At 40.3% G+C, this 25,248-nt stretch overlaps 1 protein-coding gene across 2 annotated transcripts in view; it reads left to right on the forward strand.

The window, feature by feature from the left end:
- Nucleotides 1-22,016, forward strand: part of Stk33 (serine/threonine kinase 33) — a 181,062-nt gene extending 159,046 nt beyond the window's left edge. For both annotated transcript variants that reach the window (XM_037211668.1, XM_028894607.2), the window contains exon 13: nt 21,388-22,016. In XM_037211668.1, the coding sequence (XP_037067563.1) occupies nt 21,388-21,558 (171 nt within the window). In that variant the 3' untranslated portion in view covers nt 21,559-22,016. The remainder of the gene's footprint in view (nt 1-21,387) is intronic.
- The last annotated feature ends 3,232 nt before the right edge of the window (nt 22,017-25,248 follow it).

Genomic DNA, 25,248 nt, shown 5'->3' on the forward strand with positions numbered 1-25,248 from the left:
TAGACAGCTAAATGAAATAAGACAATTTAGTATATGAAAGAGCAATTCAGTAAAGAGAGATTCTGGAAAAAAATCAAGAAAAAATCTTGGAAATGAAAGTTCAATAAGTCAAATAAAAGGCTAGTTAAAAGCCTTGCCAATGACTGGATCAAGGGGAAGAATATCAAGGCTTAAAGGAAGATATATGAATTAGAACATTTAGATAGTATTACAATAAATAAAGTATAAACAGAACATGAAAGAACTTTGAGATATGATTAAAAGACAAGCTTAGGAATCTTGGCATAACTCAGATGTAGAGATACAGAATAATGACATAGAAAATCTGTTCAGTGAAATGATAGCATAAAATTTCCCAAGTTGGGGCAACATATGTACATCCAGACACAGAAAGCATTAAGAACACCAAAGAGACATGACCAGAAAAAGAACCTCCCCATGTCATATTACACTTAGAATGCCAAGAGTACAAAAAGGTAAGAATTGCCAGGTTGCTTATAAAGTCAACTATGTTAGAGTAACAGCAAATATCCAAGAAGAAACTCTAAAGGTCAGGAAGATATAGCATAATGTATTTCAAACTCTACAAAAATTAACTCAACCTACTTTATTATATCTGGCAAAATTATCCTTCAGGATGCAACAAAGACCTTCTATGTGGTGATATTTTATTTGTGCTCTAATAAATAAAGCTTGCCTGGAGATCAGAGGGAAAAGGCAGCCATTATAAGTAAACACAAAAGGCATGCAATGTTAGCACATGCCTTTAATCCTATCACTTGGAAAGTAGGGATCTGTCTGGATCTATGTGAGTTCAAGGCCATACTGGGAACAGAGCCAGGCATTTCAACACTAGTTAACCATGGAGGATTAGAGATCTGTACAGACAGACAGGAAGTGACAGAACTGGGCAGGATGAGGTAGTAATGTAGCTGGACAGAGAGAGCAAATCAGATGGCAGAACAGCAAGGCATATAGGTGTGGGTAGACAAGAAGTATCTCACTTTTGGAAACTGTGGAGTTGGTGAGGTGAGGTTAGCATGTGGCTGTTCCTATTCCTCTGATCTCTCTCAGGTTTTCACCCCTGTTTTCCATTAATAAGACCATTTAGAAATTTGTGTATACTTCTAGGCATAAACTAAAGTTATTTGTGATGACTGAGTCAGAATTGCAGATGATACTTAACAGAATCTTATACATAGAAGAGGAAGGCACATTACAAGAGCATGGGCAAGAATAAATTCAATTAGAACAATAGGTAAGCAAATTAGAAGAAGTAGGAAAGAATCAAACATTAGGAGAGCAAGAAAAATGCCAAGAACTAGTAAATACTTTCCAATAATAACCCTAAGTGTAACTGTCTTAAATATCCAATTTTAATTTGATTAGATTAAAGAAAAATAAGACCCAACTCTTTGCTGTCTGCAAGAAACCTGTCTTGTGGGACATTCCGTGTATTGACTGAAAGTGAAAGAATAGAAAATAATTTTCCAGGCAAATGAAAACTCAAAGTAAACACAAATAGCTGTACAAATACATGATAAGAAGTAGATCAGGACAAAATCAGTCAGAAGAGGCAAATAAGGTTATTACATATTGACAAATGGAGTAATCCACTAAAGAGAGCATGATTATTGTAAATATATATGTACCACATTTCATAAAAAACATAACTGGACCTAAAGAGAAAGATATACTCTCATAAAACAACAGTAGAAAATTTCAGTATCCATCCTCACCAGTATATTGGTCATTGGGACAGAAAAAAACAATGATATCAGAGCTGACCTACATTATAGATCTAGTGGACTTGCTAGACATCCACAAAATATTCAATCCAATAGGTGCAGAGAACACATTCTTCTTAGAAGCTCATGGAACTTTCACCAAGCAGATTATATTGCAGGATATAAATAAGTTTGAACAAGTGTAAACAAATTGAAGTAACTTATTGTTATCAGTAACTTATTTGATTATATTTGAATGAAACTAGAAAACTAACAGCTATAGCAATTACAGAAACTACACAAACAAATGGAGACTGAACAATATACTTTTGAATGATAAATGGGTCATTGAAGAAATCAAGAGGAAAATGAAAAATTCCTAGAATTAAATGAAAACAAGAACATAGCATACCAGAAACTTCAGGATACAATTAAGACAGTTCTAAGAGAGAAATGTATAGCTATTATTGGCTACATTTTTTAGAAGAATCTGAAGATCTCAAATAAATAATCTATTGATGTATCTAGAGGTCTTAGAAAAATGAAAGCAAGCCAAACCTAAAACCAGTAAGGAAAAGAATTGATAAAGATTAGCTCACAAATGAATGAAATAGAAACTAAAAGAATAGCACAAAGAACCAGTAAACAAAGAGAAACAAAGAACAAACCCTTAGCCAAATTCACCAAAAGAACAAAGGCCCAAGTTAATAAAACCAGGATAAAAGAAGAGTTAATCAAACAGATAATGTGATTGGAGAGATGGCTCAGTGGTTAAGAACACTTGCTATTCTTCGGGTGGGCCAGAATTCAATTTCCCACACCTGCATGATGCCTCACAACTGTCTATAACTCCAGTTCTAGGACATCTGATGCCATATTCTAGCCTTCATAGATACCAGGCATGTATGTGGTGCACAGACATGCATGGAGTCAAACTTTCCATATACATACAATAAAAATTTATTGAAAAATACCACTGAGCCGGGTGGTGGGGGCGCACACCTTTAATCCCAGCACTCGGGAGGCAGAACCAGGCGGATCTCTGTGAGTTCGAGGCCAGCCTGGTCTCCAAAGCGAGTTCCAGGAAAGGTGCAAAGCTACACAGAGAAACCCTGTCTCAAAAAAAAAAAAAAAAAAAAAAAAAAAGAAAAGAAAAGAAAAAGAAAAAGAAAAATACCACTGAAACCCAGAGGTCTGTTAGGGATTATTTTAAAATAATATTCCAATCAATTGAAAAATCTAGATGAACTGAACAAATTTCTGGCTAGATATGATCCTCTAAGATCAAACCAAAATGGCATATAACCATATAGATCAGATTCTAACAATGGGGCTGAAGTAGTAAAGTCCTCCATCAATGAGAAGCCCTGGACCAGACCCTTAGAAGTCCAGTAACACCAGTGTCTTTCATGCTATTTTATAAAACAGAAAGGTAAAGAATGCTGGAAGACTCATTATATGGAGCAAATATTATTCTCATACAAAAATTGGATAAGGATGTAACAAAAACAATGGCATAGACCACTATCCTTGATGAACATGGATTTCAAATATTCAATAAAAACCCTCATTAGCTGTTAAAAAGATCATAGCCCATGATGGAGTTGGTCTCATTCTAGAGATGTAAGGATTGTTCAACATGTACAAATCTACAAATGTAATATGGCACATGAACAGAATGAGGGGATTACATGATAATCTCAATAGATTTTTAAAAAAGTCTTTGACAAAATTCAATATCCTTTCGTGGTGAAAGATTAGAAAAAGCTAATAATAGAATAATATACATCAACGAAATAAAGGCTGTGGATAGATGTATAGTCAACATTCTACTGCATAGAGAAAAACTGAAACCATTTATATGAAGTCAAGAATAAGACTCTAGTGTCAACTTTCACCACTCTTGTTTAATATAATGTTTACACTCTTAGCCAGAGCAGTTAGGCACAAGAAAAGCAATTAAAGGGATATAAATAGGAAAGGGAGGATTCAAATTATCCCTGTTATCAGTCTATATATTCCTATACTAAAAGTCCCTAAAGGACTTACATTTGATAAACAATTTCATCAAAGTAACAAGATACAAAATCAAGATAAAAAATCAGTAGCTTTTCTGTACAACATAACAGACATTCCAAAAAAAGAAACTAGGAATATAGTCTGTTTACAATAGCTTAAATCTATAATACCTAGGAGTAAACATAGCCAAGGAGGTGAACAATTTCTACAATGAAAAATAGACACTAAGAAAGAAATCAAAGACACTAGAGAGATGTTCCATCTTCATGGTTAGAAGAATTAATATTGTTAAAATGACCTCATTGTCCAGAGCAGTCTCTGAACTAAATGCAGCCTTCAGCAACGTTCCATTAACATTCTCTACAGAACTGAAATGCAATCCTAAAATTCTCATGGAAGCCCAAAAGATAGAATAGCTAAAGGATTCCTAAACTAAGAGTAATGTTAGAAGAATTACAATACCTGATTTCTAATTATACTACAAAGCCATGCTGAATAAAACAGCATGTTCCCAGCACAGAAATAGGCATGTAGACAAATTGAATAAGTAAAGGTCCCAGACATAAACCCATTCAGGTACAGCCACTGGTTTCTAACAAATGCTCCAAAATTACACTGTAGAAAAGACAACCGCTAATAACAGAGCTGGGAAACCTAAATATTCTCTATATATTGGAGAATGAACTAGATCTGTGTCTTACCCTGTACAAATCAACTCACAGTAAGTCTTGAAACTTGTAGTTGAAAACATAGGGAAACACTTAAAGATACAGGCACAAGTAGGGCTGAGTGTGACTCAGTAGAGTACCTGCCTTGAATGCACTAAGTCCATGTTTCCTTCCCTAACACCACATGGACTCAACATGGAAGCTCACATCTATGATTCTCAGTAATAGTTGAAGGCTATCCTTGTCTATGTAAGGGGGTTTGAAGCTAGCCTGAGAAAAATGAGACATTGTCTTGACAGACAGGCATAGACAATGAGCCCAGTAGCTCAGCAAAGGACAGCAAAAACTGACAAATGGTATTTGCATCAAGTTTATGCACAGAAAATAGAACAATTAGTACAGTAAAGAGACAGTCTGCAGAATGGACTTTGTAGCTGTTCTTTTGATGAGGGATTAATATGCATAATGCATAAAGATTCTCAAAAATTAAATGTAAAAGAACAAATAATCCAATTAATTAATGGGCAAATGAACTAAACAGATATCCTCAAAAAAAAGAAGTACAAAAGACTCGCACAATGGCTTAGTGGGTAAAGGTGCTTGCTGTCAAGCCTGAGGACCTGATTTTGATCCCCAGAACCCATGCAGTGGGAGAGAACCAAATGCCACAAGTTGTCTACTGACTTTCACATATGCACAGTGGTGTACACACACACACACACACACACACACACACACACACACACACAAACACACACAAAAATAAAGTAAAAACTTTTAAAGTAAATGCAATAAAGTAACAATACATGAAAAATGTTAAGCATCCTTAACTATCAGAGAAATGTAAATCAAAACTCCATCTGACCTTAGCCAGAATCCCTGTCATCAATAAAATAAAAAGCAACAACTGCTAATGATAATACAGAGAAAAAAGTAACACATGTATACTGTTAGTGGGAACACAAGTTAGTACAATCACTGTGGAAACTGTATGGGAATTTCTCAAAGGCTCCTATGTGACCCAGCTGTACTCCTCCCATGTATACTCCTGAAGGAATCAAAGGCAGCACACAGTAGGCATATCTGTACATCTGTGTGTATTACAGCTCTAGTTACAATGGACAAGTACAGTAAAGAAGTGAAGAAGAGTGAAAACCTGTGGTTCTCAGGAACGTGGACTGAATAATTAAAGATTGACACATATTAAAATTTTCACTTCAGTATGTGAAATTTACAGGAACAATGACATAAAAGAAAGCAAGGTACTATTAAGGAAGAAAAAGGCATCAGAGGAATTCATGAGGATGGCTAGGATAGACTATGGGTGGTGACTAGGATCAAAGTATGTTATATTGGATATGTAAAAATATCACAAGAAAATGCATTATTTTGTGCAATTAATATATAAAGACTTCACTGAAGAAGTGTTTAAACTGTAAATGACACAGTAAAGCTGAAGAACATAAAACACAAAACAGAAGGGAGGTAAAGTGTTAAGGTGACAGATAGATAGGCTAATTACCATAAGCTGATCATTACCCTGCATATCACAGATCAGCACACCAGATTATTCATGATAAATATGTACAAATAAAGTAAAATTCTGGAATGATAATCAGAAATACAGTAACCATATCCATATGGGATCATGCAGTGTCAAATTTAAAAGTGAAAATTTGCGTTTATTAAAAATTTTCTGTGAAATTTGACATATTTTTATGGGAAAAGTTTTTCACATTAAGATTAGATTAGATTTTTATAGATAACTTGGTATAGGCATATAATTTATACCTCCAAAACTAAGGAAATATACATATGATTTATTTCCATTAAAATATTTAAAATTTGGCTTTAACTGAAAAGGAAGGTTCCTATCATGTCTGCCTTCCACTCTGTCATTGTTCCTTTCTGGGGAGTCTCAGAAGTCTGTTTAGAGTCCCCAAATTCTGTTTCAGAAGCCATGGTAGTCATACCTTAAAGACACTGGCAGAACCCTCCTTGTTATTTAGCCTTTCTGGGTTTGTGGATTGTAGCATGATTATCCTTTACTTACAGCTAATATCTACTTATAATAATACCATGTTTGTCTCCCCTCACTCAGGATGATTTTTTCTAGTTCCATCCATTTGCCTGCAAATTTCATGATGTTATTTTTTTAACAGCTGAGTAATACGCCATTGTGTAAATGTACCGCATTTTCTTTATCCAGTCTTCAGTCGAGGAACATCTAGGTTGTTTCCAGTTTCTGGATATTACAAATAAAGCTACATAGTTGAGCAAGTGTCTTTGTGGTAGGATGGAGTGTCCTTTGGTATATGCCCAGGAGTGGTATATCTGGATCTTGAGAAACTGCCATATTGATTTCCAAAGTAGCTGTACAAGTTTGCACTCCCACCAGCAATGGAGGAGTGTTCCCCCTTGTTCCACATCCTTGCCAGTATGAACTCTCACTAGTATTTTTGATCTTAGCCTTTCTGACAAGTATAAGATGGAATTTCAGAGTCCTTTTGATTTGCATTTTCCTGATGGCTAAGGATGTTGAACATTCCTTCAAGTGCTTCTTGACAATTTGAGATTCTTCTGTTGAGAATTCTGTTGGAGACAGATGCAGAGTCCCACAACCAAACATTAAGCAGAACTCAGCAAATCCTGCAAAAGAAGGGGAGAAGAAATTGTAGGAGCTAGAAGGGTCAAGAACACCACCAGAAAACCTACAGAATCAACTAACTTGGACTCATAGGTCCTGTGGAATAATCTTTTTGTATACTGTAAATATGTATTGCTCTCGTTGTTAATAAAGAACTGACTGTCCAATAGCTAGGCAGGATTTTCAGGGCAGAGAGAACGCTGGGAAGAAGAGAGAAGTCTAAAAATCACAAGGAGATGCAGAGAGAAGGAGATGAACTTACCATGCTGAGAAAAGGTACCAAGCTATGTGGCAGAGCATAAATAAGAAATATGGGTTAGTTTAAAATGTAGGAGCTAGTTAGTAACAAGCCTGAGCCATTAGCTAAGCATTCATAATTAATATTAAGTCTCTGTGTGGTTATTTGGAAATTGACTAGAGGGAAAGAAAAGTCCACCTAAACACAGGACTCGCTGAGACTGAACTGACAATCAGAGAGCCTGCAAGGGTCTGACCAAAGCCCTCTGCATATATGTTATAGTTGTGTAGCTTAGTGTTTTGTGGGACTCCCAGCAGAGGGAGCAGGGCTGTTTCTGTCACTTTTGCCTGCTTTTAGGACCCTTTTCCTCCTACTGGGTTGCCTCAACTAGCTTTAATATGAGGGTGGGGCCTTGTCTTATTGCAACTTGATATGCCATGTTTGGTTGATGTCCCTAGGAGGCCTACCCTTTCCTGAATAGAAATGGAGGAGGAGTGGATGAGAAAGGAGAGGGTTTGGGAGGAGAGGGGGGAAACTGAGGTTGGGATATAATATATGAGTGTGGTGGTATTGTGTTCCCCAAAATATTATATACTCTAATAAACTTCTCTGGGGTCAGAGAACAGAACAGCCACTAGATACAGAGGCCAGAAAATGGTGGCACACACACCTTTAATCCTAGCATTCCAGAGGCCACACTGGAAACAGCCAGGCATGGTTACTCACGCCTTTAATCCCAGGAAGTGATGGCAGAAAGCAGAAAGGTATTTAAGGCGTGAGGACGAGGAACTAGAGCTGGTTAAGGTTTTATGCTTTTGAACAACAGTCAGCTGAGATTCATTCTGGATGAGGACTCAGAGGCTTCCAGTCTGAGGAAACAGGATCAGCTGAGGAACTGGTGGGGTGAGGAAGCTGTGGCTTGTTCTGCTTCTCTGATCTTCCAGCATTTAACCCAATACCTGGCCCTGGGTTTGATTTTATTATTAAGACCTTTTAAGATTCATGCTACATATGAGAGAATAAATTAATACAAAACAAATAATAACAATAAAAGAAATATACATCATAAGTGCATTTTAGTCATATAACTTGGAAAGACAAATTATGAGTTAATAATAAAAAAAGACAATGGCAGAACAGAGAAAGTGAAAATTTGTTTATAACCAGAGCAGTCAAACTGAGGGCCTTCCTCTTTCCGTAAGTAACAGTGTTCTACCTCCACTCACCTTGGGCATGGTGGAAAGATTCAGTACAGAGGAGGTCTCACCATATACTTCTTCAAATTTGTTTTCAAATGAGTGGCACTTGACAAGGCACTTTATGATGATACTTTCAGGATGAAAAAGTCAAGCTTTCTTGTAATTTTAGTTGAATAGCATGAAACATTTTCTTTCCTGAAAAATTAAAACTTAGCTTCTGAGTCCAAAAGAATTGGTTATAATGTGAAAATCTGATGGTATTTCCATAATTTTGTCCATTTTCATATTCTAGTATTGAAGTATTGCAATAGGGCATCTGTCTCTGTACTGTCTAGTTTCAATTAAGAAATTTCCTCCATAATGTCAGGTTGTAGGTAAGCCTGCAGGACATTTTCATAATTTTGATAGGGGAGGGCCCAGCCCATTGTGGCTGGTGCCATCCCTGGGCTCGTGGTCCTGAGTTCTATAAAAAAGCAGGCTGAGCAAGCCATGGGGAACAAGCCAGTAAGCAGCACCCCTCCATGGCCTTTGCATCAGCTTCTGCACACAGTTACAACTGACTTCAGCAGATGGCATGCAACCTGAGTGACTCCAGTGACACCCAGAAGCTTGTGTCCTGTGTCACCAAACTTTGTCCCATGCACTTTCCCCTTCTTTTCCTTTCCTTTCTTTTCTGTTTTGTTTTGAGAAGGACTCACTATGTAGCCCTGCCTGGCCTCGAATCCACAGAGATCCTCTTGCCTCTACCTCCTTAGTGCTGAGTGCTGCCATGCCTGGTCTCCTTTTTTCTTTTTTCTGGTCATGCTTTGCATCTTTTCACTGTGATAGATGGTGGCCCTGTGAGTAAGCAAACCTGACTGCTGTCCACAGCAAGTCTTTTATTCCAAGAAACAGTTGGTCACTACTGCCACCTGAGAACTTCCTAGACGAGGCTAAGGCTTCAGTGCCAGCTTACCCACAGTCATCTTTGTTTCCTTGCCTCCCAAGCCCACCTTTTGCTCAGATGCCCCTAGGGCCTATGGCTGTTTGACTGTGTGGCAGAGAACTAACTATAATGAATTATGCCTCCCTTCCACATGTGTTCTTTTGGTCTCTTCATCTCTGCCTTTGTACTATAATTGTTGCATGTATTTTATCTACACAATTATAAACTACACAAAAAATGTATCATTTTAATTTTAAACTGTCATGTATATTTTCCAGAAATTAAGAGCAAAAATGTCTTTTCTATTTACCCAGCTATTTGCATTTGCGCTGTTCTTCTTTCCTTCCTAGGGTCTGGGTTTCCATCTGGCATCATTTCCCTTCAGATCCATGGCTCCTTTGCATTCCCGCTGCTGCTGTCTGCTGCTGAGTCCCCTCCATTGGCTGGAAACATCTCTGTTTCACCTTTAACATTTTAGGAGCTTCCTTGTTTGTAGAAGTTTAGGTCTGACGGGTTCTTGTCTATTTTATTTGGTTGGTTGGTGATTTGGGTCCACATTTTAAAGATTGTTCCTGTGTCTTCTGACTGTCAAGTTTTCTTAGGAGTCTGTTAGATCAAGACATTCTTTCCTTATGTGCATCATGTCACTTTTCTCTCTATCTTTGGAACTATGATATTGCTAAGCATGTTTTTCACAATAATCTTGCTCGGGGTTGGCTGTGCTTTATGAATGGGTGAATTTGACCTTCAGCTGTTTGGTGAAGACCTACCATTCTTCATTTCCCCTTGAGTTCCAGGTACCCATGTACCAGACAGTTTATGATCGCTCTGATAGTCCCCGAGGCTCCACTCAGGCTGTCACTTTCCATTTGGTCTTTATCCTACTTCCTTCCCATCAATCAGCGTCAGAGTCACTGATACTCACAAATAATGTCATCAAGTGGAAAAAGGTCTTTTTTTTTAATTTTTGAGGGATTTTGGAGAGGTGGGGTCATTGAGACAGGCTGATCTGGAACATGCTACATAGAACACACTAGCCTTGAACTTGCAGGAATTTTCCTGCCTCTACCTCTAAATGTGGAGATTACAGATATGAACCACCATGCCAGCTTAGAAAATTGAAGTGAAATCATCAATGCCATTTTAGAAACTACTGAAACAGATATACAAAAAAATGGAAAACCTAAATCATTTTATATTTATTTGTAAATAAAATATTTAAATTACAATCTTTCCTATAAATAAAGTTTCATTCTCAAATGAGTTCAATGGTTAATTCCTTTAAGTGTTTAATAAAGAAATAAGAGGAAACTCATATAAACCTTTGAGCCTTTTGCACAAAAAAATTTATATGGTAAGAACAATGTTAATATAAACATGGCAAGGATATTAGAAGAGAAGAAAATTGTTAGCCAGCATCTCTCATAAATACAGACACAGAAACTTTGAACAAAAACAGCATGTAATTTAGAATTCTATTACAAAATAAAGTGATTAAGAAAATAAACTATGCACAAAATATTTTACACCCAAATTTACAAAATATTCTTGAGCTAAGATGAGCTGACACATATGGAGAGATATACCATGTTCAAGCATTGAAATAGTCGGTACTGTTAGGATGTCATTTCTTCCCAGTTGATTTATAACTAAACCAATCCCAATTGAAATGATTATTTGATTTTCTGATTAAAATAAAATTTTCTAATTAAAATTTATTTGTAAGTATATTAAGACCTGGATCAGCATTTTCAGGATTTATTTACATCGTCTGATTTTAACACTTACTATATAACTGCAGTAGTCAATAGCAAGTGGTGTTTGTCTCAAGACAGACACGTAGATGATAGATAAAAGTAGGCCTACAGAAACAAACCCATACTTATATGACCAGTTGATTTGAAAGTCTTTGAAACATTCAATGGAGAAGGAGTGGTCTTTTTAATAAATAGTGCTAGAATGTTAGGCCAGCTATATAATGGAAAATGAAATTTGATCTCCTAGCTGAAAATGAATATGAAAATTAGTTTGTGATAGCTAGATATAAATCTAAAAGCTAAACTATGAAATTCCTAGGATAAATCATAAGAGACTATTTTTATCCAATAAGTAGTCGAAGATTTCTTAGGACACAGATACCGATTTTTAAAGTTGATTGGATGGGCTTCCTAAAAAATAAATATATCTGCTCACTGAAAGCAGATAAGGAAAGCAATGACCAAGCAGAGGGAAAATACTTCCAAAACTTCATTTAACAAAGGACTTATATCCAAAATATGACTGTTACTGTGTGGTTTGAATGAAAATGGTCCCCATAGGCCACATATTTGAATGTCTAGTCCCTAGTTTGTGGACTGTTTAAGAAAGGATTAGGTGTGTCCTTGTTGAAGGAGGTGTGTCACCGGGAATGGGCTTCAAGGTTCCAAAATCTGCCTGGCCCAGTCTCCTTGTCTCTCTGCCTCCTGCTTGTGGGTCAGGATGTAAAGCTCTTAGCTACTGCTCAGCATCATGCCTGTCTGCTTCCCACTATGATGAAAAAGGACTAATCCTCTGAAACTGTAAGCAAGTCCCCAATTAAATGCTTTCTTTCATAAGAGTTATGCTTTCCCTTAAGAGCAACAGAACAGTAACTAAGACAGTTACTATCTCTAAACAATAATAAGGCAACTCAGTTTTTGGGCTGTGGTAGCACATGCCTTTGATACTAGCACTTGGGAGGTAGGCAGATCTCTGTGAGTTCAAGACCAGCCTGGTCTATAGAGTGAGTTCCAGGATGGCCAGGACTACACAGAAAAACCCTGCCTCAAAAAACAAACAAACATCACAAGACTTGAATAGGCAGTATAGACAGAGCCAACAGTACCTTACAGATGCCTCGCATCACAGCTGTAAGGAAAATGTAAATGCTGTAACAAGACATTATACATACATAGTAGAGTCTCCAGAATTAAGGACTAGCCAGTCTGAATGTCGCCATGGACATGGAACAAGTATACTTTTCTTACATTGCTGATAGAAATTCAAACATACCATCTGAGGAATCCTTTCAAAATACAAATTGGTGCTACTTATAAAGTTAAACATCCACTTGCCATTCACCCAGCAATCCTAAATTTATAGAAAGATTTGTAAACTACCCAAAAAGATTTGTAGGATAGGTTTATAAAAACTTATTACATAGCCTAAAAACAGAAGCAGTCCAAATGTCCATTAATTGAAGAATGGGCAAACATATAATGGCTTGTTATTATAATGGAGTATAGCATATTATTAGAATACTACTTGGCAAGAAAAATGAATTATCAATGCCTAGATGAATATGTAAAACCTTAATATAATAATCTGCAAATTATTATATCAGTATAGAATATATATAGAATTTAACTAGGGGTGGAGAGATGATCCAATGGGTAAAGTATTTGTTACGCAAAAATAAGACCCAGAGTTCAGATCCCCAGCACATATGTAAAACGCCAGGTGTGCCAGGTGGTGCTGGCACACACCTTTAATCCCAGCACTCAGGAGGCAGAGCCAGGCGGATCTCTGTGAGTTCAAGGCCAGTCTAGGCTACAGAGCCAGATCTAGGATAGGAACCAATGCTGCACAGAGAAACCCTGTTTTGGGGGGTGGGGGGTGTGGGAAGCCAGGTGTGTGTGGCACATGCCTATGATCCTAGCACTGAGAACTGGAGACAGGAGGATCCCAGGGCATTGTTGGACCACTAATCTAGAAAATGAGGTAGGGGTTGGGCAGATGGCTCAGCAGTTAAGAGCACTGGCTGCTCTTCCATCGGACCTGAGTTTTGTTCCTAGCACCAACATGGCCATTTATAATTTCCTGTAACTGCAATTCTAGGAAATCCAATACCCTCTTCTGGTTTCCTTGGTTTCCTGTATGCATGTGGTGCACATCATACATTCAGACACTCACACATAAAATAAAAATATATAACAAGTAAGATGAAGAGTAATAGAGGAAGACACTTAATGTTAACCACTGGCCTTCACAGGCACACACATGGGCACACACACCTACATGCATAAATTGCACACATGCACACATACATAATTTAAAAACTTCAGATTTTAAAATTGATTTAAAGTGTGTGGGGGGTGGGGATGCGACTGTGAGTTCGGGTATCCACAGAGACCAGAAGCAGGTATCCAGTCCCCCAGAGCTGGAGTCGCAGCCTATTGTAAGCCATCTGACCTGGGTGCAGTGACCCAAACTCTTGTTAACAAGAGCAGTATGCACCCTTAATTGCTGAGCCAGTTCCCCAGCTCCACAAAATTTTTAATTAAATTTCAACTAACATTTTAAGCAAAAGAAATCAGACACAAAGGTTCACACATTGTACTCTTCTCTCATTTATATGATGTTTTAAGAGTCAAAACTAATTATGTCTAAAAATATCAGAACACTTGTGGCCCCGGAATAAAATAAGAGGAAGGAGAGGGAACACAAGGGATCTTCGAAGGGTTTATTTTCAGGCTGGAGATTGAACCCAGGACCTGTGTGTCCTAAGTGCCCTCCCATGGAGCACCTCCTGACACCCTGAGCTGCTGTGTCTCTTCACTGTGTGTCGGTTACCTGGGTCTGTCTGTCTGTCAGAACTCCTCAGAGCATACTTGTGATTCGGGTATTCTACTGTATATAAATTATACCCTCACTGCAAAGAAAAGAAAGCTATTTACATCTTCCTCTAATTTGCAAGTTAAATTTTACTTTCATTAACTCCATGCAAGACCCAGATCTTTATGTGGGTAACCTTGTAAAAGAAAGACTGTATCTTTTCAAGTTGACTTCTCTCATTCCTGCTTTCCTTTCCTTTTCTTCTGTCTTCTGAAAACCACACGAACATGAGATAAGATGGGTGACCATTGTGAGCAAAACTATAGCAGAAAACTTGTATCAGAATTTTGTCACTTGGACCTTGTGCAGGCCTATAATTTGAATGTGTGACTCTAGAAGTGGTTGCTATGGTGATAAACCACTTTACTTAAATAGCATGTATTTTACTCAAAATTCAGAGGAATGGTAACAGTTTCTAGTAATCACACTCTGGTATTAACTTGCAGGATGTGCCGAGAGCTCACAGGCTTTGCATCTATTATCACCAGATAAGTTCATCAGGTTGAAGTTACACCAGTGAGCAGTGAAATGTGTGTATTCAGCCCAGTCTCTTGTTACATATCTTCCCTTGCACACACAGGCCCCTTTCCTGATTAATAATACGAACTGCAGAAATCAGGCCAAGGGTGCTGAATTAGAAAAAGGCAAAACTGGTGGGGCGACTTGTGGGGTCATCTTTCCCACCTCTCCAAATGCAGTCAGACCAGCTACTCTCCAGCTGTCTCAAATGCTAAGACTCTGTCACAGATGAACAGATGAAAAGCTGCTAGAGTGGCCCTGGCATGACCACCCTGATCATGGCACACAGAACTGACATGTAGCTCCACAGTGCTAGATCTGCCCCTTCCTCATTCCATGCTGTAGTTTTGCTTTTCTTTTATTGTTATTCTTGCATGCATATGTGGGGTCTGTGTGTGTGTGTGTGTGTGTGTGTGTGTGTGTGTGTGTGTGTGTGTGTGTTCCTATATGTGTGAGCACATGTGTAAATGAGGTGCATTGGAGGCCTGAAGTTTATATCAAATACCTTCCTTGGCCATGCTCAACTCTCTTTTTGAGCCCAAACTTGCCAATTCTGGCTAATTTAGATAACCAGCTTGCTCCAGGGATCCCCTGACTCTGTCTCCCAAGAGCTGTGATTATGGGTGGCTTTTCAACTGTTACATGGTTCCTGGGGATCCAAACACTTGTCCTCAAACTTGGGCAGCAATCTTTCCAGCCCTAAAGTATTTTTTCCCTTACTTTCTTATATATTCCTTTCTGTATCTTGTTAGGCTGAAGAACTTCTAAAGAAATTCCAATCTGTTAGTCATATTAGTAGCCAGTTGGTAAAATGATTCTGGTCCCTCCTATCTCTGCAGGCTGGTATGACTTCATGGTGGTTTATGTAAGGATATGGGGTTTCCTCCTGATTCTGCAGATGTTTTCTGATGGCAGTAGGTTCTTGGCCATTGCTTTAACATGCCCTGTCTGCAGTACACAGATGGCAGTGATTCTTCAGTTCTCTCATGGGCTGACAAATAGATGGCCTGCAGTCTCATGATGGCCATCCAGGGGCTTTCCCCTCTTTCTCCAGCTCTGGGCAAGCTTACAGGAGCGCCTGTCCTTCTGTTTGCCTTTCATGACCTGTAAGATCTCATAGCCCTGGCAATTTCACTTTTCATTTCTCTGTCCTATTACTTACAAAACTGTAAAATTGCATCAGTGGCAACAAAGATCCCTGAGGGAATCCCAGCAGCCACGAGAGAAGGAAAGGTGAAGCCCCGAACTTAGATGATCCTTAACCTAAACAAAGAAATCCCTGAAAAAATAAGATTGATACAATTCTAGAAAAACCCTGGGAGCTGGGATTTGCCTCAGCCATTTACATTCTAAGGAGAGGAGAGGCTTGGTTCCCTATGAAGAGAATCTGCCCCAAAGGGCACAGCATGATGGTTCTGGCCCTGTGATGTGCTGACGTCAGAGATGGTTCCAGCAAGGAAGCACAGGGGACACTCAGACTCTAAAAAAAACACTTAGGACTCTGTGTCCTTAATGGTTGCCCACTAGCTTTGATGTAACTACAGTGTGCAAAAAGTGTTGGGAATGCAGAGTATCTCCTCCACAGACACAGAAGTGTCTATGCAGTAATGTTTACATAAAAGTAAATGTATTTGCATTGATGCTAACAGGGAGTGGAAGGACAGATATCATGACTTCAAGCAAATTCTGAGACTTATTTAAAATATGGCTGTCGGGCCAGTATCAAATTAAATGGAGTCAAACTCAAAGTGATTCTACTAAAATCAGGAACAAGACAAGGCTGTCCACTCTCGCCATATCTATTCAATATAGTACTCAAAGTTGTAGCTAGAGTAATAAGACAACAAAAGGAGATCAAGGGGATATAAATAGGAAAGGAAGAAGTCAAACTTTCACTATTTGCAAATGATATGATAGTATACATAAGTGACCCCAAATTCTACCAGGGGACTCCTACAGCTGATAAACACCTTCAATAATGTGGTAGGATACAAGATTAACTAAAAAAAAAAAATCAGTAGCTCTCCTATATGCAAATGATAAATGAGCTGAGAAAGAAATCAGAGAAACATCACCCTTTACAACAGCCACAAATAATATAAAATACCTTGGGGTAACGCTAATTAAGCAAGTGAAAGACCTGTATGGCAAGAACTTTAAGTCTCTGAAGAAAGAAATTGAAGAAGATATCAGAAAATGGAAAGATCTCCCATGCTCATGGATAGGTAGAATTAACATAGTAAAAATGGCAATCTTACCAAAAACAATCTACAGATTCAATGCAATCTGCATCAAAATCCCAACACAATTCTTCACAGACCTGGAAAGGACAATACTCAACTTCGTATGGAAAAACAAAAAACCCAGGATAGCTAAAACAGTCCTGTACAATAGAGCAACTTCTGGAGGCATCACCATCCCTGACCTCAAGCTCTACTATAGAGCTATAGTAATAAAAATAGCTTGGTATTAGCATAAAAACTAACATGTGGACCAACGGAATTGAATTGAAGACCTTGACATTAATCCACACACCTATGAACACTTGATTTTTGACAAAGAAGCCAAAACTGTACAGTGGAAAAAAGAAAGCATCTTCAACAAATGGTGCTGGTGTAACTGGATGTCAACATGTAGAAGATTGCAAATAGATCCATATCTATTAACATGCACAAAACTCAAGTCCAAGTGGATCAAAGACCTCAACATAAATCCAGTTACACTGAACCTGATAGAAGAGAAAGTAGGAAGTAGCCTTGAACACATTGGCACAGGAGACCACTTCCTAAATATAACACCAGCAGCACAGACAGTGAGAGCAACAATTAATAAATGGGACCTTCTGAAACTGAGCAAGGGGCATCAAGATCATGATGGGGAAACCTACAAAGACAACCAAACCAAACTAGTGGGAACTCATGAACTTTTAGATCAACAGCTGTGGAGCCTCCATAGGACTGGACTAGGCCCTCTGCATATAGGAAACAGTTGTGTAGCTTGGTCTGCCTAAGGGGCCCCCTGGCAGTACGATCAAGACCCATTCCTGGTGCATGAGCTGGCTTTTTGGAGTCTAATACCTATGGGGGGGGGACGACACCTTGCATAGCCTTGATGCAGGGGGAGGGGCTTGAACTTGCCTCATCTGAATGTACTAGGCTCTGCTGACTCCCCATGGGAGGCCTAACCTTGTCTGAGGAGGGAATAGGGGGTGGGTTGGGGAGGAAGGCTGGGGGATGGGAGGACAGAAGAGAGGGGGATCTGTGGTTTGTATGTAAAATGAGTAAAAAATTTCTTAATTAAAAAAATAAAATAAGACTTGTAAAAATAAATAAATAAAATAAAATATGGCTGTTGGGACTGGAGAGACAGCCCATCGGTTAGGAAACCTCACTGCTCTTCCATGGGACTTGAGTTGGGTTCCCAGCACCCATGTGGCTCACAGAGTGCTTGTGACTCCAGTTGCAAGAGATCCAATGCCCTCTTCCAGCTCCATGAGTACCCTCACACACGCAGCATACACTTACACATAAATAAAAATAATTATTTATCTTTGACTATACCAATTTTAGTATGCATCAGCCTAAGACTGACAAAGAAAACAGGCATTCTCTGCTGAGGAGGAAAGTATGAATATGTACATCTGCCTCAGAATTGCACTTCTCAGTACCATTAGTACCAGTAAAAGAGTGGAGACCAGTGGAATCTCTGCTGTGAAGGGACTGGCCCAGTACCTATGGCCTATGCACTCAAGAGATTCACTGCCCAACCTGAAGAAAGACCAAGCAAGTCATATGAATTTAGACTATCTGCAAGCTTCAGGAGTCCAGTTGAAGAGAGAGATGATGGATTCTATGAGCAAAGGGCATCAAGGTGTGAAGAAATGTTTGTAGTGCACTACCATTGGTTTGAAGGGGTGAAAGAAAGCTGGGGATGAAATAGGCTGAGACATGGGAAGTTTTGACCTGCTCCCCATGGAAGTGACGATTGAAACTGAAATGCACCAATTTGCTTGTTGGTACATGGAGAAGATGTACACTGCAAATGGACAACATTGGGTGTGTTTATGAGGCTGGGTTTGAGTTAACTAGGAGGCAAGGAAGAGATTTTTATTAAACCATGAGTATGTTCTATGTTTTTTTTTTTTTTTTTTTTGGTTTTTCGAGGCAGGGTTTCTCTGTATAGCTTTGTGCCTTTCCTGGATCTCACTCTGTAGACCAGGCTGGCCTTAAACTCACAAAGATCCACCTGGCTCTGCCTCCCAAGTGCTGGGATTAAAGGGTGCGCCGCCACCACCACCCAGCCGTTCTATGTATTTTTTAAAGATCACTAAAATTGTAAATCAACACATGTTGCTGAGGGATGTAATTTTTCTTATCTTGCTGTATAAGAAAACAGAAATGTCCTGTTTTTACATCAAAATCAACTAGATACTGTGGCTGTTTCATTTCTCCTACTACATTTTTTTCATAAAATTCTAAAACTACATTGAGATACTGTATTCAAGAAGAAAGTTCTAGAGCATATAGAGTTGGATCCAAGAATGTAGAGACATAGTGTTTCCTCCTGGTGACTGTAGCCTCTGAGTCAAGTACATTAAAAGTTGTGGTAGGGCCAGTTAGGTGGTCAGCAGATGTCCAGTTAGGGTTTCTATTGCTGTGAAGAGACACCATGACCACAGCAACTCTTATAAAGGAAAACATTTAATTGAGGTGGGAGCTTAGATCATCATGGTGGGACATGGCAGCATGTAGGCAGACATGGTGCTAGAGACGTAGCTGAGAGTCCTACATCTGGCAACACGAAGTGGACTCAGTATCACAATGAGTGAAGCTTGAGCAAAAGAGACCTCAAAACCTGCCCCCATACTGACACACTTCCTCCAACAAGGCCACACCTCCTAATAGTGCCACTCCCTTCAGGGGCCATTTTCTTTCAAACCACCACAGCAGGTAAAGGTTCTTCCTACCAAGCATGAGGACCCCAGTTTGATCTCTGGAACTCACATGGTGGAAGGAGAGAACTGATTACTACAAGTTGTCCTCTGACCTTCACACATGCACACACAATACCTACAGTCAATCACTTCATTGAACAGTCAACAAACAGTCAATGAATAAATGTAAATTTAAAAAAAAAAAAACCACAAAAGTGGAACACTAAAGAATGGAAACATTCAACCAGACATGAATATACATGTAAAAGCCAATGACTAAACCTCTGCTCCTATTTCACAGAATGCTAGCTAGTTGTAGTGGACACATGATAAAGCATTTCTTTAACTACTCAGTATCCAAGTTATAATGTCTAATGGGGTGAGGGTTGCTTTTGGCTTCACCTTTAGCTAGTATTTGTGTGTAAAGTTAGTTAAATTTTATGAATTGAACATTCCATATGAATCCCATGTCTCAGAAAAGCAAGTGGTCCCCAGCCAGACACCAGGACACCAGGATGTCAAGGTGGTGTTTGTGCCCTGTTAATGAATGTGAATTTTCAACAAGGTGATAGGAGCTCCATTAGCAAATGGTAAAGACTTTTCAATTATCTGTTTCTGGAAAGAATTCAGTGGAGGCAACTTGCATATTTTGAGAAGAATAGAGGAAACGACCTTTTACATGTCAAACTTTATACAATTTTTTTCAAGGTATGGGACACTCTTAGAGTGCTGCCTGCTCAAGAATCACTCCTGTAGAGTCAGGCATGAGGGATGTTCTGAGGAAGCCTGCTGCATGGATGACTACGATCAACACCTGTGACACACCTCTTTCTTGAAATATAGGCACCAGAGTGGAGATGCCCTTTAGTTTTGCTGCAGCCCTGGGAACTTCTATTCATTGTTCAAATGTATAAATACAAATTTCCATCTCCTAAAGCCAGGAAGATCAAGGAAACACCCGAGCAATTTGTCTAGTGCCGTGTGATCTCCCCCGCTCTTTGAAAACAGTACTCAGCTATCTAAAATGTTGCATGCATGCCCTTTCCCGTGTCGTTCTGGGTAGTGTAAGCTTGCTCTGACCTGCTTTGCAGGTCTCCTGGGACAGTCCCTGCTCTTTAGAACTCTCTGCTCAGCTTCACTTAATTAAAATGATCACTCTTTAAATGAACCTAAGGTCAAAGTGAACCCTGTCTCCCTGTGACTACAGGATCTGGGCTGCTGCTTCCTGTCCTGCAGAGTGGGATGACCTGAGAGCACAGGTCACCTCTGACTGGTGCTTTCCTGCTGTAAACTCCATGCAGTTCTCTTGGCTACCTTCTCACTTCATTCCTACCAACACCCCTTGAAGTGAGCATTCAAATGTTGTTTTACCCCTTTGACCAGTGAGGAGTTGAGCCTCAAAGAAATCTACAAAGCTGCCTGCTTGACTGGTACAAGAAGCCTATCCCGAGAATAAATGCAGGAAAGGAGTTGCTAGTGTGAGGGTAGGTCAAGTGCAGCAACTTTGTGCCCATGTTAGGAAGAATAATCATACTGTAGATGTCTGGAAGTCTGAAGGAATGGAATGTGATGGTGCATTTGTGTCCAGGTGGATGTCCCTGTGCAGACCTGCAGGGATCTTTAGTGGATTTTCCATGGCAGAGCTTTAAACAACCTTTTGGTTTCATCAGAAGCTCTAAGTGCCTTGGTTCTCTTGAAGGAGGTAAAAGAGCCTTTGGGGCATGTAGTGATAATTTTACAGATTGACCAGTATTACCCAAATGCTAGAGCATGTTCCTGCCTCATAATCTCGTGGAATGCTGTTGTTTCCTGTTATCTTCAGTTACTATATTTTTTTTTTACATCTGAAAATTTATTTAGGCCTTTTCTTTCATTCATAGCCCACCACTGCTGCCAAGAAGTCAGATGTAGATGGCGTTGACATGAGCAGTTCATATTCAACATCCAGCAAATTCCTTTCTGCTGAACCTGAGAAAAGCTCCGGGACTGCGAACCAGGCTAAGAGCTCCATAAAACCCTCTTCCTTGACTCGAGGCAAGAAAAAGCTCTAAGGTTCTGTCTAGTGCTGTGCAGTGCAAGAACAGACCACTCCTCCAGCACTTGAAGGGAGGGGACAGGAGGGGGACAGCATGGCACCGAGCTTTTAGCCTTTGGCTCTGCTGAGCCCTGCATGGGTTACACCAGTTTAAAATTGAAGCTAGATACCAAAGCAGCATAACTTGCGTGGGGCACTAAAGGACAGTGGGGCATGCTTGGGGCAGGCTACAGCTCTTGCCAGCTTCAGGTGTTCCAGGGTTAGGGGACAAGTGCTCTCAGTGCAAGCCTGGGGCCATACTTGCTCAGTTCTACTCAAATTCTTATATTTAGGCACAATTATTTATAAGGGAAAACAAGAGGCCAAATCCAGTGATGGAGGTTGTAAATGATTGTGTGCACTTAGCCCTAGGAGACTTCGTTAGATGATTACTAATAAAATGGCCACAGGCATTGTGGCAGAAGCGATGCAGTCCCTCGCGTGTCCTTGTGCTTCTAGTTGCTATAGATTGTTTAAGACAAGTTATTTTAAACATAGAAAAGTAGGACATTTTGTAATTGCTTGCATTGGCTTGCTGCTACACTCCCATCGTATTGATTAAATCAATAAACCCAGATGTCTTCATGCATGTCATTTTATGTTAAGGAGAGGTGACTTTAGCAAGTCCTCTGAATGCTTCCCAGACAGCTAATGCTGGCCTCTTGTCTCTGGGGAAGGACTGAGACTGGACAGGAAACACATCATGAGCTGGTGTTGGAGGTTCTCTTTCCTCCGAGGTTAACAGCCCTGCCACTGCAGGTTAAGCAGGGTAAGTGGATGCCTCTCTCAGCTTCCCAAACAAAATTTAAAAAAGCAACTGGAATTTGTTTTCTCTTTATAAAGTAATAACCTAGTTTCATTCCAAACCCCACAGGATTGTCAGATCATCTCCAAAAGAACCACACCCATAAACTGACTCAGAAGCTAAAAGAGGTACTTGCACCTCATGTTATGAGCTCCCAAGGTACCACGGTGGTCAGTCAGGTCAGGTCATACTGCCATGTTACCCTTTATCTTGGTTCCTTTTCTATTGCTGTGGAAAGATACCATAACAAGGCAACTTATAGAGGAAAGTTTATTTGAAGCTTATGGATTCAGCGGGTTAGAGTCCATAATACAGAGCACAGGCATGGTGGCAGGAACAGCTGAGAGCTACATCTTGATCTACAAGTAGGAGACAGAGGAAGAAACACTGTGAAAGGCACCAGTCTTTTGAAACTTCAAATCCTGCCCCCAGTGGCACACCTCCTCCAACAAGGCCACACCTCCTAACCACGTTCACATTGCCCACGGAGAAGCTATTATTCAAATAGATCCAGTGTAAGTTGGATTTTATTTAAAATTGAAGCTGATGGCTGGGGAAGTGACTCATTTGGCAAGCTTCTTGTCACACAAACATGGAGGCCTGAGTTCAGATTCTCTATACCCACCTTAAAAACAAAACAAAAAACAGGGACACAAGTCTGTCATCCCCATGCTGGAGAGATGAAAACAGGAGGACCCCTGGGACTTGCTGGCCAGCCAGTCTAGCCAACATGATGAGCTCCAGGTTCACTGAGGGGCCTTGTCTCAAAAGCTAGGTGGAGGACTAGCAGGATGGCTCAGTTGGTAAAGGTTTTGCCACCCAAATTGATGACCTGATTTCAACACTCCACATGATAGAAGTCTGTCCTCTGATCCTCTCACCAGTGTGGCATGTATGCTCCCACACATAAGCAACACACACACACACACACACACACACACACACACACACACTAAATTAATTAATTAAAAAAGCCAAACTGTGGCCTGGCATGGTGGCACATGCCTTTAATTCCAGCACTCAGGAGGCAGGGGCAGGCAGATCTCTGTGAGTTCAAGGCCAGCCTGTTCTACAAAGTGAGTTCCAGGACAGCCAGATCTACACAGAGAGACCCCATCTCAAACAAACAAACAAAAACATAAAAATAAATTAAAAACCAAACCAACAAACAAAATGAAGTGGAGAACAATTAAAAAAGACACCTGGTATCAACCTCGGGTCTATACATGCACGCATGTACAGGTGTACCAGCACACATGCGCATACATACCCACTCATGACCATATGCACCACATACCAGATCATACACGGAAAAAAGAAAAGAAAAGAAAAAAGGTAATTTGGGAGTTGACTTAGCTTCTTTAAGTGCTTTGCTTTGGGAGTTATATTTGCAGTCCTACAGGAACCCATGTACCATCTCCTAAACTTGCAGTATCTCAAAAGGTTTGAGAGGCAGCTTTTGAGGAACAGACTTTGTCCACCGGTGGAGGACCTGGCTGTGTAGCTCAGGGAGGGGTCTTCCAGGGGAATTCTCTAGGACGTGGACAGCAGTGCTGCATACCTTTCCCTGATGGGAAGAGAGGGACCGTGGGGGTCTCCCTTTAGGAAAGAGCAACTTTGATTCTGCCCCGTGTGTTTGTATTTTTTCCTGTCACACAGCAGGCAAGGCTGGTGTCCTTCCTGTCATAACATACATTCTGTCAGAGCCCTCTAATGATAGAAGACAGCCTATCACATGCCTCCATCTGACTCACGTGGAGCATTAAGACAGAATGTAGCTCACTCTTATGAGAGTGTCTGTATTCTATTTATTTGTTTGCTTGGAAGCCATGGGGAACAGACAGTCTCTGAGCTTAGTTTCCAGCTGATGGACCTGTTCCGTGTCTGAATCCATGGCCTTTCTGTCTGCTTTGGCCTCTGCGGCTGTGGAAAAGCAGCTCCTTCGTGTCCGTGACCAGTAGGCCACCTCTCAAGATCAACATCAACCTCTCTGGCACTTCTTGGGCCCCATGGCATGGAGAACTGAATTTGGCTGGAGGGACACCCTTTGCCTAGGACAGTACAGAGCAAGTGTGATTTCCAAGAGAGCAGACGCTGACCAGCACCCCCACTTGAATGGCATGTCAGGGGCAGAGACTAGCCGAGAGGAACGCAGGCCTGGAGCTGGGGAGGGTGCTGCTGAGGCTGGCTGCTGTCGGAGAAGAGCCCTCAGGAAGGGAACGAGACGGGCACGAGACGGGCACGGGGGGAAAGTGTGTAGTCTACGAACCCAGATGCCGGCACCTGGCTGTGCCAAGCCCAGAAGCAGATGTCAGAGGTAGGAACACTGCTTAAGGACAGTATGTCCTCTGGGCCAGGTGACATCCAATGAGCCCCCTCCACAGCCTGTTCACAAGCAAAACCAGACAGGCCAAAGAGACAAAGGCCAGGCAAATAGAAGCTGAGAGAAACGGGAGTTTTAAGAGCTGGCCACAGAATGGGCCTCGGTTTCTTATTAGAAATGCTGGGGGGGGGGGGCAGCAGACTAAAAAAAAAAAAGCACTATGTGCTTATCATAGAAATACTTTGTTTAAATAATTCTATTTGACTTTAAAATGTAAGTTCCAGGTTGGACAGACGAAAGCCAGTCAGTCCTGAAAATGAAGCTTTTTAAATTCGGGCCCTGCTGTTGGAACAGACAATAAAGGCTTTGTTCAAACAGGTATTCCCAGCAGGGAGCCTGGCTTTGAAATTGGCCAGAGAAGTTGTGTCTTATAAAGGCTGCACGGGCTGGAGGCCAGAAAGCTGTGGCCTCTGGGAAATGACCCTGGGCTGATGCTGCAGCTTGAATATGAAATATCCCACAAGTGACGAGTGTCTGAA

The sequence above is a fragment of the Peromyscus leucopus genome, chromosome 1 (assembly GCF_004664715.2).
Source record: "Peromyscus leucopus breed LL Stock chromosome 1, UCI_PerLeu_2.1, whole genome shotgun sequence".
NCBI lineage: Eukaryota > Metazoa > Chordata > Mammalia > Rodentia > Cricetidae > Peromyscus > Peromyscus leucopus.